This window comes from Sardina pilchardus, chromosome 10 (assembly GCF_963854185.1).
Source record: "Sardina pilchardus chromosome 10, fSarPil1.1, whole genome shotgun sequence".
NCBI classification, from domain to species: domain Eukaryota; kingdom Metazoa; phylum Chordata; class Actinopteri; order Clupeiformes; family Clupeidae; genus Sardina; species Sardina pilchardus.
In genome coordinates this window covers 11,400,838-11,415,837 of record NC_085003.1, presented here as the reverse complement: position 1 = coordinate 11,415,837, position 15,000 = coordinate 11,400,838, and the positions used below count along the sequence as shown (strand labels likewise).

At 46.3% G+C, this 15,000-nt stretch overlaps 1 protein-coding gene across 7 annotated transcripts in view; it reads right to left on the bottom strand.

Annotated features, from left to right (window-relative positions):
- The window catches only part of mef2aa (myocyte enhancer factor 2aa), a 98,900-nt gene that overhangs the window by 14,495 nt on the left and 69,405 nt on the right, over positions 1–15,000 (bottom strand). For 4 of the 7 annotated variants that reach the window (XM_062548436.1, XM_062548440.1, XM_062548442.1 and 1 more), the window contains exons 5-6: positions 14,626–14,760; positions 11,952–12,180 (exon numbers count right to left, since the gene is read on the bottom strand). In XM_062548436.1, the coding sequence (XP_062404420.1) occupies positions 11,952–12,180; positions 14,626–14,760 (364 nt within the window). Of the gene's footprint in view, positions 1–11,951; positions 12,181–14,625; positions 14,761–14,827; positions 14,960–15,000 lie in introns of all 7 variants that reach the window. The other 3 variants (XM_062548441.1, XM_062548443.1, XM_062548438.1) reach the window with 1 other exon arrangement.

The following is a 15,000-nucleotide window of genomic DNA, read 5'->3' as shown; positions in this document are numbered from 1 at the left end:
CTGAGGCGAGCTGAGCCGAGCTGGTTCAGGGCATTCAGGACGGAGGCTGACCACAGCAACAAGGTCTATCCCTACAGCAACTGCTTTCCAAGGGGCGTCTTCTTACCTAACCAGGCCTCTTTATTCCCCAGTGATGTATTGTTACAGTTTGCAATATCCACAATATGGCAATGGTAGCTTACACAGACACTGCCAAAAGCTGTTGACTCTGTACAGTATCTAAAGCCATCTTCAAGGCTACACTGTTCAAATATGAGAGAACTGAGTCATACAAACATGCTTCAACAGACCTCAGACAACCTTTTTTTTAATCCAGTACAGCCTGGAGAATCATTCAAACAGCCAGCAGCCTTTCTGCTTCACCATAATCATCAATCACGAGATCACTATCAGTAGTGTAGTAGCTCATGACTTAATTGTGTCATGTACAGTACAGTACAGTACAGCATAGTGAAACAGCTAGTCTGTGCAGTCTGCTGCAGAGCATGTTGAAAAGCAAACAGACAGTCCTCCCATTTGGGGCAAAGATAAGAGCTTTCACCATACATGGAGAAATATACAGTTATCAGGACTTCCAGTTGACATACGTGCATGAGCTACCCACTACTGGGCTCTGTTACTACTGTACTGAGCAGAGGAACAGTATTACAATAAACTGTAATCCAAAATGGAATTATATTTTTTACTTAAAAAAAAGAAAAAAAATCATGTCATCCTCTGTGCCCAAACCACACATGGGTGATGTTAAGACTATAGTTGTCTGCTCTAGAGAAAAGTCTCAAACCGGAATGTTTTTCTTATCTGTTCTCCACTAGGGCTTTAAGGAAACACACCCTCGCTTATGTTTTTTTTCTCGCTACTCTAACTACTTGCATGTGCTTAACATGCTGTGTTGTTTTCATAATACAAATGAGACCGTTTTTTGTCTGTGTCTAGTAAGAGATTGATCTACAGTATGAGTGTGTGTGTGTGTGTGTGTGTGTGTGTGTGTGTCTGTGTGTGTGTGTGTGTGTGTGTGCACGCATTTTGTCTCGCACATGTGTATTACAGTGCTGTTGAAAGGGGGCGTCTCTTATCTTTATATTACTGTAAAAGGCGCAGCCACAGTCGGCGCAGATAAGAATCAGAGAAGGCTATGATATCATTGCCTGGATTCGGGCCAACGCACAAGGGAGTAGAAATAGAGAGAAAAAAAAAGGAAAACACTGTACAATTGGCACCACTGATGAATTAGACCATCTAAAACAGAAGACTTGCCTCTTTGCTATTAGAACTACAGCTATACTCTCAAGGAACGGTATAACATAAGCCAGACCAACATACAGTACAAGACATTAGCACTGCCTACAGTACATGCATGGGCAAGCTTGATTTACATGGTGCGGGGACTTACATTGCACAAGACAAAAGCCTCCATCAGCGGCAGCAATCCCATTAAAAATAAAGTGTTCTGAGCTGGTCTCTGTGGTGCTTAAACCTGAATGTGCATGTGAGGCCCTGCTGCCACTGGTTTTGCAGGCAGACTGTTTATGTACGCAGTGTCCTCATGTGCAGCGCGTGCGTGATTTCTGACACAATGTCCCTCGCTCCCTACCTCCCTCCCTCTTTTTCTTTCTCTCTCTCTCTCTCTCTTTCTCTCTCTCTCTCTCTCTCTCTCTCTCTCTCTCTCTCTCTCTCTCTCTCTCTCTCTCTCTCTCTCTCTCTCTGTCCGTCCTCTTCCAGAGGATCCTGTGTGTGTGTGTGTGTGTGTGTGTGTGTGTGTGTGTGTGTGTGTGTGTGTGTGTGTGTGTGTGTGTGAGTGTGTGTGTGTGTGTGTGTGTGTGTGTGTGTTTGATTCATTTCTGATTCAGACACACTGTGCCAGATTGTGTCAGTGCACCGTAAAATTGTGTCCCCGCTGTGCAGGAGGCACAGGGAGTGTTCTCTCCCCCTCCACCCTCCTCTTCGTGTTTTATTTTCACTGCTTTCTTAAATAAAGACTCTCTGTCAGATCTCAATAATGGATCACCCGTTTGGGAGCAACGTTATGTAACCATCTCCCCTTACGAAGGCTAAGGGATTTTTGTTGTTGTTGTTGTTTGTTTGTTTTCATCCTAAATGGGAGAAAAGCTGTACCCAGTAGACAGCACGGTCTTGGTTGTGTACGTAATACAGTTGTAAGCGAGCTCTGGCTTATTAAATTGTCATTACCTGGAGTGTGCTAGGTAGAGGCGAAATGTGCATGAATGAAGAAAAACGACTAATGGATTTCAGAATCAAAGCAATGGCGCTGTAATAGATTAAGTGTAAAATAGACTGGATTCTAATTATAGCTTTTAATTAATGAGGCTGAACAGTGCCTCTTTAGTTTGGAGAGCTGTATTGTTTTGGCTTCGAAAAAACCCAGGATAGGACTGAACAATGTGCTCAGGCTTTCAAGAGCAGAAACAGCTGTGCCAAGAAAATCCTATTCATATTTTACTTGGAGAGTCCCTCAGAACAAAAATAAATACCATTTATAAGGCTTCTATGGGATTCAAATGGGATAATAAAAAAATGTGCTTGTCCATAGGGAATACAGACGGATTTTACAGACCCAGAGTCATGGCGGAATAATGTGTGCAGAAACAATCTCTTGAAATATTCTTCTGACACACAAACAGCCCTTGTAATTGCTCTTCAACAGCCTGTAACTCTCCAGTATTAATGAGGGACGCCGCAGCGCTCGCAGGCAAATTGCATAACAGGGTGAGCACTCAAATCCCTCACATTCCAGCAATCTCTCGTTGTTAATGCAAAACAGAGTGGGCACACATCATCCAAAACGGAATCTGTTCCACGCTCGCCTCTCTGCCTCGCTGGACACTCCAATCCTCTCTGATTACCAGCGCAGAGACAGAGAGAGAAAATAAACAACAGAGATATCTGTGTTGAACATAAACAATGAAGATGCCCCCACATTAATAAGGTCCACGCCAATTTTGTCTCTGCTGGCTTGTGCCTAAGTAAACCTGTGTGTAATCTAGGAAGGGACTGAGCACACTGCAGTGTTTGTATGGGAATCTTTACACATCAGCTGTGATTAAGCCCTTAGTCAACAAATACTGATTAGCCTAAACTAAACTCTAAACTGAACCTTTGACACAATGTTACTGTATGTCTGGAGTTGTTTAAAAAATGTTTAAAATTGTTTAAAAATATTTCGCTTGTTTAGTTTGTTCTCTACAAAGCTTGTGTCTTTTTTTCCCCAACAAATTTCACAACTTTAATTTTTTTTCAACATTTGTTATTGTGATTTAGAAAGAAGACTCAGTGGCCCTGACAACTGAAATGACCACAGATTGCGTAGATATAATGATCCATATGGTAATCATGATTAACCCCCTCAACTTCGACCTCATATGTCCACTAATACGGAGGGTGCCAGAACTTCAGCTATAGGAAATCTATGGTAGGTTGCTCCAGTGGAAAAAAAAGACAAGCGAACACACACTGGAGCCTGCTCCAGCCTCCACAGCCCAGAGCGTCCCAGGCGAGCACAGCCACTCGGCAGTCTGAGCAGGCGGACAGAACCAGGGGACTGTCAGCTCAGCTCCCATTCTGCCACGCCAAACTGCTTAAGGAACCAGGACAGGCGCTGCAAAGTCAGCTGAGCTGCTCGGCAGAAATAACTAGATCAGCAGCATCCAGGGCAGGGCTGCAGACGGGGCTCCAAGGTAGGATGTGAACGTGTGTGTGTGTGTGTGTGTGTGTGTGTGTGTGTGTGTGTGTGTGTGTGTGTGTGTGTGTGTGTGTGTTTTGTGTGTGTGTGTGTGTGTGTGTGTGTGTGTGTCTGTGTGTGTGTGTGTGTGTGTGTGTGTGTGTGTGTGTGTGTGTGTGTTTGTGTATATATACGTGTGTGTGTGTGTGTGTGTGTGTGTGTGTGTGTATATACAATATGTGTTAGTGTGTGTGTGTCTGTATTTGAGGAAGGGAGGCGGGATGGTGGTTGGGTGTGGAGAGGCCGAGACGAACAGGGCTGGTTTGTTTTGTCTTGGTTCAGCCAGCCAACCCGTAGCCTTGCCTCCACCACAGTGAGAGAGCTTTAAACCCACAAAGGGTGCTTCAAAGAAGTTAGTGGGGGATTTCACATGGGACCGGGCGATGACGCAGCACACTGCCTTGCACTGACAAATGGGAAGTGGCACAATCGAGTTTTCTGCAAGATGTGACGGCTAGCCACAGAAGTTGCATCAATAAATCATTGCACCAGAATGCACTATGATTCAGTGTGTTGCCCTTCGAGCAGCTTTCTTTCTGTGAATCCGTTGGGCTGACTTGAGAACATCTTTTCCTCATCAGTGTGACCTTCGCGTGATTAGCATCAGGTTCCGTTTACTTTGGCTTGCGACATTATGATGAGCAGGTCTGGCGCTGTGTCTTTGGTAGGATGAGGCAGATCACACATTAAAGCAAAAAGATTTGTAACACCCAAATCATATTAGGCTGCCTGGAAACGGCTCTGCGATTTCTATAACCAAAACATGATGTGTCTAATTATGACATTGCACTCTGACATGCAACATGAAAAAGGCAAATTCTGTCTTTAAGGCCTCGTGCACTGCAATAGCACTGTGTAGAGTCTAAGCCATTTTGTTTCTGAGTGTTAGTGAGTCATTTTATCCTCGAGCTAGCACACGTGGTTAGGTAACACATTTACAAAAAAAAAAAAAAAAAAAGTGAGAAGGGGAGAGACAAATTGTGGTATGAGGCGAGTGTGATATTTCATAGAGAAAATGATTCATTTGCACCCTACCAGTTCATGTCAGGATGAAGACAGATCTTTCCCTCAGAGGAGAGGGAGCTGGCAGCTCTGCTGGGATTAAGGCTTGGATCCTCGCCACCCATCTCTGGGCTCAATCAGCGATCCCAAACACTTCCACAGCACTCATGCTGGGCCTGCGATACCAAGCCCTGTTTCCGTAAAGACACAGGCCTAGATCTGGTGAAGGGGGGGGGGGGGGGGGGCTGGTGAATCTGCGCTGGGACAGGGCCAGGTCTGTAAAGGACTTGGCTGCGGTTTTGGGCCAGAGCGGCAGGCTCGGCTGAGCCGTAAAGAGGGCGAGGCGGCGCTGCTGCTCCTCCTGGCCTGGTTTGGAGAGAGAAGGCCTCTCCCTCACGCCCAGCGGTCGCCGCTTGTGAAAAATCGGAGGTATGCGCGGAATGGCAGGCCGACAGCCCAGCGCTGAGGAGACTCCTTCTCCAACCACCCCCCCCCGCCCCCCTCCACCACCCCCCTCCGAAACGCTCGACTCACTTGCTCACTCGCTCGCTCGCGGCGGCTGCTCGGCACTGTTTGGAACAAACAACAGCTGCAGCTCGCTCCCCAAAGTCGCCCATGCCAAAGGCTGAGCCCCTCCTGGGCACTGGGCCCGTTCTGTTGCCCTTAACGGCCTGCAGGCCCTCTCTCTCCCTCTCTCTCTCTTTCTCTCTCTCTCCCCTGCCCGCCAAGCACAGGTTCACACACAACTGCTAAGACGTGGCAAGCCAGGGCTTGGCGCTTAGCTGTGTGCCCTGCTCCCTTCTTAAAAGCCTTGAGGTGGCCACTCCGAGCCAGGCAGGTCAACAGGGGCACACCTGGAGTCCAGTCAAAAACCCTCTCCTCAGCCCAGAGGCTGTGAGGCTATCACCACGGTGTCATTGCAACGCTGTTGATTTAACGTTGATTAATGAGTGCCAATTAATAGCAGGTGTGGGAGACTCGTAAATAATCCCGCCTACAGAGGGCGCCATACAATTCCAGGAGGAGGAGAACCGGAGAACCGTTTTGAGTCCGTGCCCGGTCCGCTGCGGGTGACAGGGGCAGCGCGAGCGGGAAAGCAGAGGTGGGGCGGGGACAGGGAAGGGCACAGCGGGGTAGGGTAGGGTTCACCAGCACCTGACACTGCCTCTCAGGCGGGCGCATAGCGGCCATGACAGCCCATCCACTCATTGTGTACACAGGACTTAGAGGGATGCCATGGCCGGCATACTTGCACGGTACTGCTGGGCTAGGCATCTTGCTAGGCCCTCGCAGGCCTTATAAGGACTGGCCTCAGTACCGAGGGAAAAAAAACAGATGCACCTGTCAATAGAGGGAAGGAAACTGGAGGAGGGAGGTGGAGAGTGAGAGATGCTGATGGCTGTGGGTGGTGTTGGTGGTGGTGGTGGCGGAGGTTCTGGTGGAGGTGGGGGTTTGCCTTAAAGAGGCCACACTGCGTGTGTTCACCTGATAATGCTTGGCTCACCAGACTTCCCTTTGCACTATCGTAAGGGCAAAACCAATCATCTCTAAAGTAAGCAGACAAAAGTTTCCCACGAACACAAATGGCAACAACTTGATTTATAAGTTAGAGTCTGCTGACATCAGTGGAATAGCCTAGACTATTAAGGCTTTGCCAACTAGTATTCACTCATCAATATATTCAGCTGTGCATCATCCATCTACTGCAAGGCTAAGGGACAGTGCTTGTTCACAGAAAGGAGAGTGGACAAAAGTTATGAATAAACACAAGGGCTCTATAATGTAATAACCACCTTCACACTGTTTAAATCACACAGACAGTTTTATGTGTTGCAATTATACACTGAAGGCCAAGATAAACAAAGTTGTAGCTTATACAAAATCTATGCCTTTCATCTTTCAACATCTTTGTGTCATGGCACAGTGTATGATAATGGCTACTCTGTTGAGCATAACTCTATTAAATAATCAATTACATTTTAAAACTATTTCAAGTTTGTTCAAGAATCATATTTAATCTCTCTACTCTCAAAATGTCGGAAACAAAGGGAACACTGCGATTAAAACTACAACACGCTCTTCAAAAGCCACTTCCTTTCCATGCTACGTCAGATAAGTCCATATAGTAACGGTGTCCACTTCTGCATTATAGTGTTGTTTACCCCAGGCAACGTGGTGTTGACATAGACAAAATAGCCCATGGGAGAACACAAGCAATCCTGGCATTTGTAACTGTCAAGAAGGAACAGTTGGACACATGACCTTGGCAATGTCCTTGGCGATTTGACAGTGTGTGTGTGCGTTTGTGTGTTAGTGTGTGTGTGTGTGTGTGTGTGTGTGTGTGTGTGTGCGTGTGTGTGCGTGTGTGAGTGTGTGCGTGCGTGCGTGTGTGTGTGTGCGCACGCATGCATGTGTGTGTATGTGTGTTTCAGCAGGTCAGAGACATCAACAGCTGCCACCATAATTTTCTTCCACTCACGTTTAAGTTTTGCACGCCCTGTTTTGTACAGGTACAGCTTTCATAAGACGTCCTCTTTACTCAGGCCACTGAGTTCGTACCCAGACTTATAATAGCACATCATACAATGAACCTCTCCAACATCCATTACCTGGATATGGAGGAAGCCCACATGCACAAAATGAAGTGTCTAAAGCAGAAAGCACTTCAGCCTAGTCAAGCCTTGGACATATCAATCTTTTTGTCTTCTAAAAGATTTCTCTTCAGCATTCAACGGTGAAAAACTAACCACGTTATATGGTTCTGACTGAACTACTCAGATATGATCAATCTTTCAGGATAACATTATAACCTGAGTCCTCCATAGAAAAACAAAAACCTATTTGCAAAACGACCAACCTAACACCAGTTGTACTGTAGTATCAGACAGAAGAGCATCATTTATTTTGCCCTTTAGAGACGCATCCAGGAATCATGGCTAACCTTCACCTTACAACTAGTCTGGTTTTCACCATACTAAGCTCAATCTCAATCTGAACAAGACGCGTGATCAATGGGCATCGTTCAAATGACTCCGTACACAATTGGATAGTCCTTCAACCAATCAGACCAACGATCCGGTGCGTCTTTTGGATAAACTAGTTTCTGATTAGAGCCAAAGGTTCTGGCAGTAAACAGAGGAGATAGATCTGCTGGTTTCCAGCGTTACAACAGCATTGCGCATGCAAAGTCAGACAACTATTCCAGGAGAGGGAAGAGAACCTGATAGCCCTCATGCAGTCAGACAAATAATGTATCCAAAGTAGGGTTCTGGGCCTCGTTCAAGCCAAGGGTATAAACACATTAGCCTTGTGAACCATACTCTGGACTATGTTCTTGAGCATGGGCTCACTCATGGGCTGAGTGTTTAACACGCTGTAAAGCGCCATGAAACATGTGTAATGTGTTGGCGCTCTATAAGTGAAATTAAATTGAAATTGAAATTGAAATTCAAGTACTGTACGTACAGTAGACAGCGGAGCCAGGCTAAAAACACAATAGTGTTAGTAGAGAACAAAACTGATTGCTACCAAATGATGCATTTGATGGAGAAACTGGGCCTGGGAGAGTGAGAGATTGTGGCAGCACAAAGCCAGTGAGCAGCTGACAGTACTAGCAGAACTGACCCAGATCCGACACAGCTCTGACAGACGTGCATCGGATCTGGGCCAGGTTCGGCTCGAACGGTCAGCGGCCACCCGGGAGAGTTCGGAGGGCCTAGCAGAGCAGCGGAACCATCCTTGTGGAGGACTTACCGGCCGGGCACGACCCTACGCCGTTTGGCACAGACAGGTCAGGGGGACCAAGCATGGCACCTAATGAGATGCATAAAAATGAGATGATTAACCATCTGCATCAATTAACCATCTCGGGCTGTGCTCAGACGCACTGAGCTCATACTTGTAAGTCATCCATCATGATGCCCCCCCCCCCCCCCCCCCGACTCACTTCTAATCCCCTGACAGAAGCCAAGGCTCCATCCACACAAATACATCTTAGCTTTAAAACATGCTTTTGCTACATTACGTTACATCTGGCGTCCCTAATACCGCAGAGTAGTCAAGCCCCTAAAATGGAGACTATTGGAAATGCTACTGACCCTATTTTAGTTTAAACACTTCCTGATACTGTGGACGAAGATTCGTTTTTCAACTGGACTTGAACCGTATTTGTGTGGAGGCAGCCTGGATACGGAGGCTCTGGCTCAAATACTGTATGTTGCAGAGAGATGAGCTATCTGGGTATACAACTGATGTCAGGATGACAGGAGATGATGGTGTGACATAGAGGATTCTGGGAAAGTGTGAATTAGGCCATGTGGTAGAATGGGGCTTCTGCGCAGGCTTAGCTACTGATCGGTTAACCTGACCTTCTTATGTGGCTAACCTCTTACTGACATTTCCAATAGACTTTTTGCTGTATTGAAAATTGAAAATTACCATTTCGTGTCGTATTCCTTCCTCTCAGTTTTTCATTTTCCTTTTCGTTACGATGAGGACATGAAGTGTAATTCATGCTCTGGAGTCAATTGGTATACCACCTCCCGTGCACGTTAGTCAACCTGGCGAGCTGCAAAAAAGCGTCTGGCAAGGGATGTGGTTTGAGCGGGCTGCTAGCGGATCACCGCACAGGGCTGTTCCGCAGCTGTGAGAACCTACAAGTACACGTACGTGCTTCCACCTCTCACCCACACCGTCTGCCACTGCACTGCTCCCACGCTCAATTTCATACACATCCGCACAGCAGAACAGCAGCAGCACAATGGATTCGGCGCGGTAGATTCAGTAGAGTCAGGCTACAGTGTATGTCATGTTTAGCTTGCCGAGTCTCGGTTAAGTGCCTTTCAATTACCATCTAGACCTATCATGGGAAGACAAACAAGAGCCGAGAGCAGGGGGCTGGTGTGAGAGTTATAACATTCCAACATATGAGTATTTGTTTGGTTCACATGGTCTGGTAATTAGCAGTGCAGCCCTGTGGTCATCACTCATGCTCATGGCTCAGCTGAGAACGCAACGCGCACATTCTGTTCTGGGCTACAGTATGTGATGATGGTGACTGTTTCAGGAGACAGGAGTCCAGGAGCGCACTGAAAATGTATGGATACCTGTCTGTCTCTCTCTTTCTCTCTCTTTCTATCTCTTTTTTCTCTCGTTCTCTCTCTCTCTCTCTCTCTCTCTCTCTGCCCCCCCTCCCACTCTTATTAAACAAGATATCAGAACTCATCCCCTGGAGACAAGGTATACTGTTTTCTGATTGGCTGACAGGAGACTACAGATTCTGTATATCAGAACACCTATGAAACAGATCTGATAAAAAAAAAAGTTTAATCACAGTTTCATATCAATGCACTTTTGAATGGTAACACAATCTTTGCACTGCTGACACCTTTGTCTTTTGGCAGACACCGTCATGAATGAGCTGTCACTCACTACGTACACCAGTGCCAACATTTTAACTGGCAAGAATTGAATAAACAAAGGATTTTATTGAGTGGCGTCGACAAAAACGAGCTGAATCGTGATCTACAGTAAGTGGCAGCGGCCGCAGAGTTCGATGCTGGTGAGTGGAGTTGTAGTGAAATTCTAATATAATCAAATGTGGAAAGTAGAGGGGGCCACACTCATGTTGGTGCCTATGTGCGGAGTGCTTTATCTCTGCTTATCTCAAGGTATTGCGAGGCCTTATAATGGAGACAGTTTGAGCCAATCAGTTTGAGGTGTTTGAAGAATTTGATTTCCATTTTTTTAATTAGTGGAAGACACTGGCCTAGTTATGTCCTGCATGCATTGTTTGTTTTGTGTCAGTGGATATTTAGGATGCTTTTGCAGAACACAACATGCAGGGTCTCAAGTGGATGTCTCTCTGTGTTTGTGTCTGTCTCTCTCTCTCTTCACCCCCACCCCTTCCTCCCCTCTATACCACTTTTCTTGTGAAGCTTAACCACAGAGGCCACTGCTGTCAGACCCAACACAGTCCACCTTGGAAAAAAAACAACAGCAAAAAAAAAAAACACTGACTGGCGTTGCCATGACAACTGCTTTCAATTAATCGTACTTCCGTTCCATAGTGGAGAGTCTCAAAAAAGGTGTGAACCGCCACACTCATAGTGCGAGTGTTTACGACATCAACAAATTACTGTACGCTTTTGTAGCTACACAAGAAATGATATGGTGCATTTCAAACACCAGACCTGGCGTGAGGTGAGCCTACCTCAGTTTACCGGTAAGCTTCCTGTTATGCACAAGTATGCAAATGTTCACAAGGCATGCGTAGTATCTACCTAACCTGACCCTATAGAGAAACACCTCATCTTCAAAACCACCATCCTCCCACACACATACACAAAAACATACATACGCACGCACGCATACACACACACACACACACACATATACACACAGTCACACAAGCTATGAATAAAACATGGAATCTGCATGGCCATGAATCTGCACTTCATGAATATAGTCATCCTGTTATCACACCTCTCTGAGTCTGAAAGGCGTTGCATGATACCAAAGGAGCACGAGGTCAACTCCCGCAGGGCATGACTTCTGCTGAACTACATGTAGTCACAGGATGCTAGATCACTAGGAGTGCCTCAGAAATAGAAGCATACCATCAATAGTCTATGAACTTCCTTAAAACTTAAAAAACATCAAAATAAATTCATAAAAAAGACATAGTCTTTTCACATATAAAACCCAAATGGCCAAAAACCCTCATGGACTTTTTTCCAATCCACGATTAGAGAATTCTGATTGAAATACAAAATCAATTCTCCTACTGTACATTCTGCTCTCGTACTGATTTTATTATTCTATAACTTTCTTCACATGGCTGTATCATCTGTGCACACTACAAACAACACTGGTTCATCATTTCACGTTCAGCACAGCTGTGTGAGAACGAGACTGGAAACTGTAAAAACCTGCACAGCGTACAAGTCTTAGGAAGGGCTGTAAAGCCTGAAACGTTACTAAATAAATAAAAATATATATATACAGTATTTGGGAGCTTTTCGGTGTGCTGATTTTTACGCTGCCTCTGAAATATTGTTTTGGATCTCGCACCCGACATCATTTACAGATGTGCATGATTTTGCTTATGTAATCTAAATGATGTAATTTCATTGTACTTGTACAATGACAACAATAAAGGCTGCTACTAATGTTATTACTATACTTTGCATTTCCGAGACTGGACACTGACCTGCACTGCCGGTGCTGGGGGGTCGCTGGGGGCCCCCGCCGGACACCACGTTCCTGTGAAGGGAGGCGTGCGGGGGAGACAGCATCCCGCTCTCGTTCAGGGAGGCGGCGGCCGCCGCCAGGGCCTGGGAGCCCAGGGATGCCGCGCCCGGGTTGTAGGACATGACGTTGGGGTTGCTGACCGGCACGGTCACGTGCATGGAGAAGTTCTGCTGGGGCAGGCCCGCGGGCTGCAGGGAGAGAAAGGGGTGAGGTGGAGGAGAGTTGGGGAGGGAGGTGGGGTGGGGTAGAGTTGGGGTGGGAGGTGAGGCAGAGTTGGGGAGGTTTGGGTGGGGTAGAGATGGGTTGGGGAGGGGGTGGGGTGGGGTGGGAGTAGAGTTGAGGAGAGAGGTGGGGTGGGGTAGAGTTGAGGAGAGAGGTGGGGTGGGGTAGAGTTGAGGAGAGAGGTGGGGTGGGATAGAGTTGAGGAGAGAGGTGGGGTGGGGTAGAGTTTAGGAGAGAGATGAGGCAAAGTGGAGGAGAGATGGGGAGGGAGGTGGGGGGGAGTAGGCACAGAGAAAAAAAAAACACGTGTGGAGATCAGAAACTGGTCTGACAGACCTGGTGTGGGTGATGGCATGGCCACTACAGGATGGGTGCGCTATTCACCAAAAGGGGGCAGGGCTTTCTGGCACAATGCCACACAGTGCCACATGGGCACAAATTTTAGGGCATCTCATTCATTCGTCCCTTAAACAAAGACCCGCAACAAATAGTCCAGGTGGGACCCGCACGAGAGGGGAAGTGTTCACCTTATTCACTCTCCTTCCTTTGAACAATGTGTGCGGCAGTGTGGGCCCATAATAACACTGTTTGTGCTCCTAACAGCCATACCAGCAGTGAAAGATGACCCCGGGGCTTTGGTACTTTAATCCAACAATGGGGCAAAACCGGAGATGGATTGCACGGTGGAAAATGTAATCTCAGGGGGGAGAAACCTGTGTTTCACCTTGGGCTGCCCACAAAAAAAAAGTCTCTCTGTCTGGTGAGGAATAGCTGTGGATCACAATTACACTGTTGGGGGCAGTTTGGGCCATTGGAAGGGAACACATATTTTCCACTACACATAAAAACCTCTTACTGCACACAAAACATTACAAGACAGAAAAAAAAAAAGAATATGCACATAGGTACTGTACATTACGGAGACATGCAAAATCGGTGCAATATCTTACCGGCTTACCAGTGTGGCCTTGAGGTAGTCAGCATTGCACTGAGTGAGTCCTAGGCTATAATTATGGTACTGACGTGTAATTTGGTTGCTTGGGAGATGCGTCAACTCGCTGCTCTGGCAGCAGGTGCGCATGAAAGAGGAACTATGGCCGTGTGGGCTCGAGGGCCCGACTGAATGGTGTCACATTGACTTGTCGACGACGGCTGCTGTACAATGCTGACCATCCAAAGCTCGAGAGGGGTTTGAGAGTGAGAGTGCGGCTAGTGTGAGCTCACTCCATTCACAGCACGATACAGTGAGGCAGTTAGTGAGTTTTAGTAGTGTGTTAATGCACAAAAGAAGGCTTTCTCAAGACCATTTCACAGAGACAGATAGGAGAGAGAGAGAGGGAGAGAGAGAGAGAGAGAGCGAGAGAGCGAGAGGTAGAGGGAATAAGTGAGAGCAAGAAAGGAAGAAAAAATAATCACTTCGGCACTCCGGTCAGCGCAGAATGTTATAGTTGGCCACCCACAATAAGATCACTATTGTCTCAGGTAAAAAAGCTCTGTTTCACAGTATATTATAATATAATCCCAGCAAAAAAATGTCTAAGAACTCGAGAATAACGATTTGCCTGCCAGAAAGTTTTTTTTGCAATGGTGCTGGTAAGACACACTGCACTACTGCTCTGACCACGAGAACCTTATCACACTGCTGGGGCACTGCAGGAAATGCCTGGGCAGAGCTGGACAAGGCCCCAACGTTCCTCCACTGCAGTGGGGGTGGGGAGGGGGGGGATTGTTGGGATGGTTGGGGGGATGTGGAGTGGGCAAAAAGGCTCTGCTCAGAGCCATGAGTATCACATGACACTGGTGGGCCAATCCTCCAGAGGCAGATTTCATTTCCACACTACACCGTTCAGAGTGGAAAAGAGCAAACTGGAAGAAAAGGGAAGAAATCCTCATCGTCCCTTCTAGTGAAAGGGTCTGGCAGGGGGAAAAAAAAATAAAAAAAAGCCGAGGAGAGCTGAACTAGAGGAATCTAATATTTGATAATACAAATAAAATATATATATTTGTACCAACTGCTTTTAAGCTTTTATCCAAATTGGAAAAAGGCATTTATTTTGCCTTTGCACTTTATTTTTATTTTTTCCTCAAACGGTGGTAATAGACAGTCAACAGCCAGATATTCCAACTTCTCCCCAACAGAGCTGTGGCTAAGGCATCTACTCTAACAATGTGATCTTATCAGGGTGAGTGAAATTAAAGACTGCAATAATTAATAATAAAAAATCATACATCTCAAACAAATGTTAAAAAAAACGTTATGCTTCAAGAGACCGTGTTTGTAGTTGTTGACAGAAGTTGCACGGTGGGGGAGTAGAAAAAAAAAAGAAAAAGTGCAAAAAATAAAAAAATAAAAAAGGGGGGTAGGTGTCTTCTCTGCCACAAAGCCAAGCAAGAACATTGCAATTACTTACGATTTTATGATTTCTCATCATATTATCAAACTCCTCATTAATTTTTTTATATTTCTCTTCAGTGTGAGGGGTGAGGACATATGAGGCATCGGGGTCCGGGCTATCACAGCCTCTGTGTTCTTTCTTGTTTAGCGCCTGTAGTGGACATCAACATAAAAACAGCAATCAACACAAAATGGCAGGGAGAGGAGGGAGTACTTACACCGCAGCGCTTGTACATTAAATCACTCTCTTCGCTTAGTTTGCCGTAACGGTCATCCGCAAGGGGACTGTGCCCAAAACCATCATCAGGGTCTGGGCTGCCACAGTCATTATGTCCTTTGTTTCTTAGTTTCTGAAATAAAATTGGAGAATTCACATGTACATCCAGGTGGA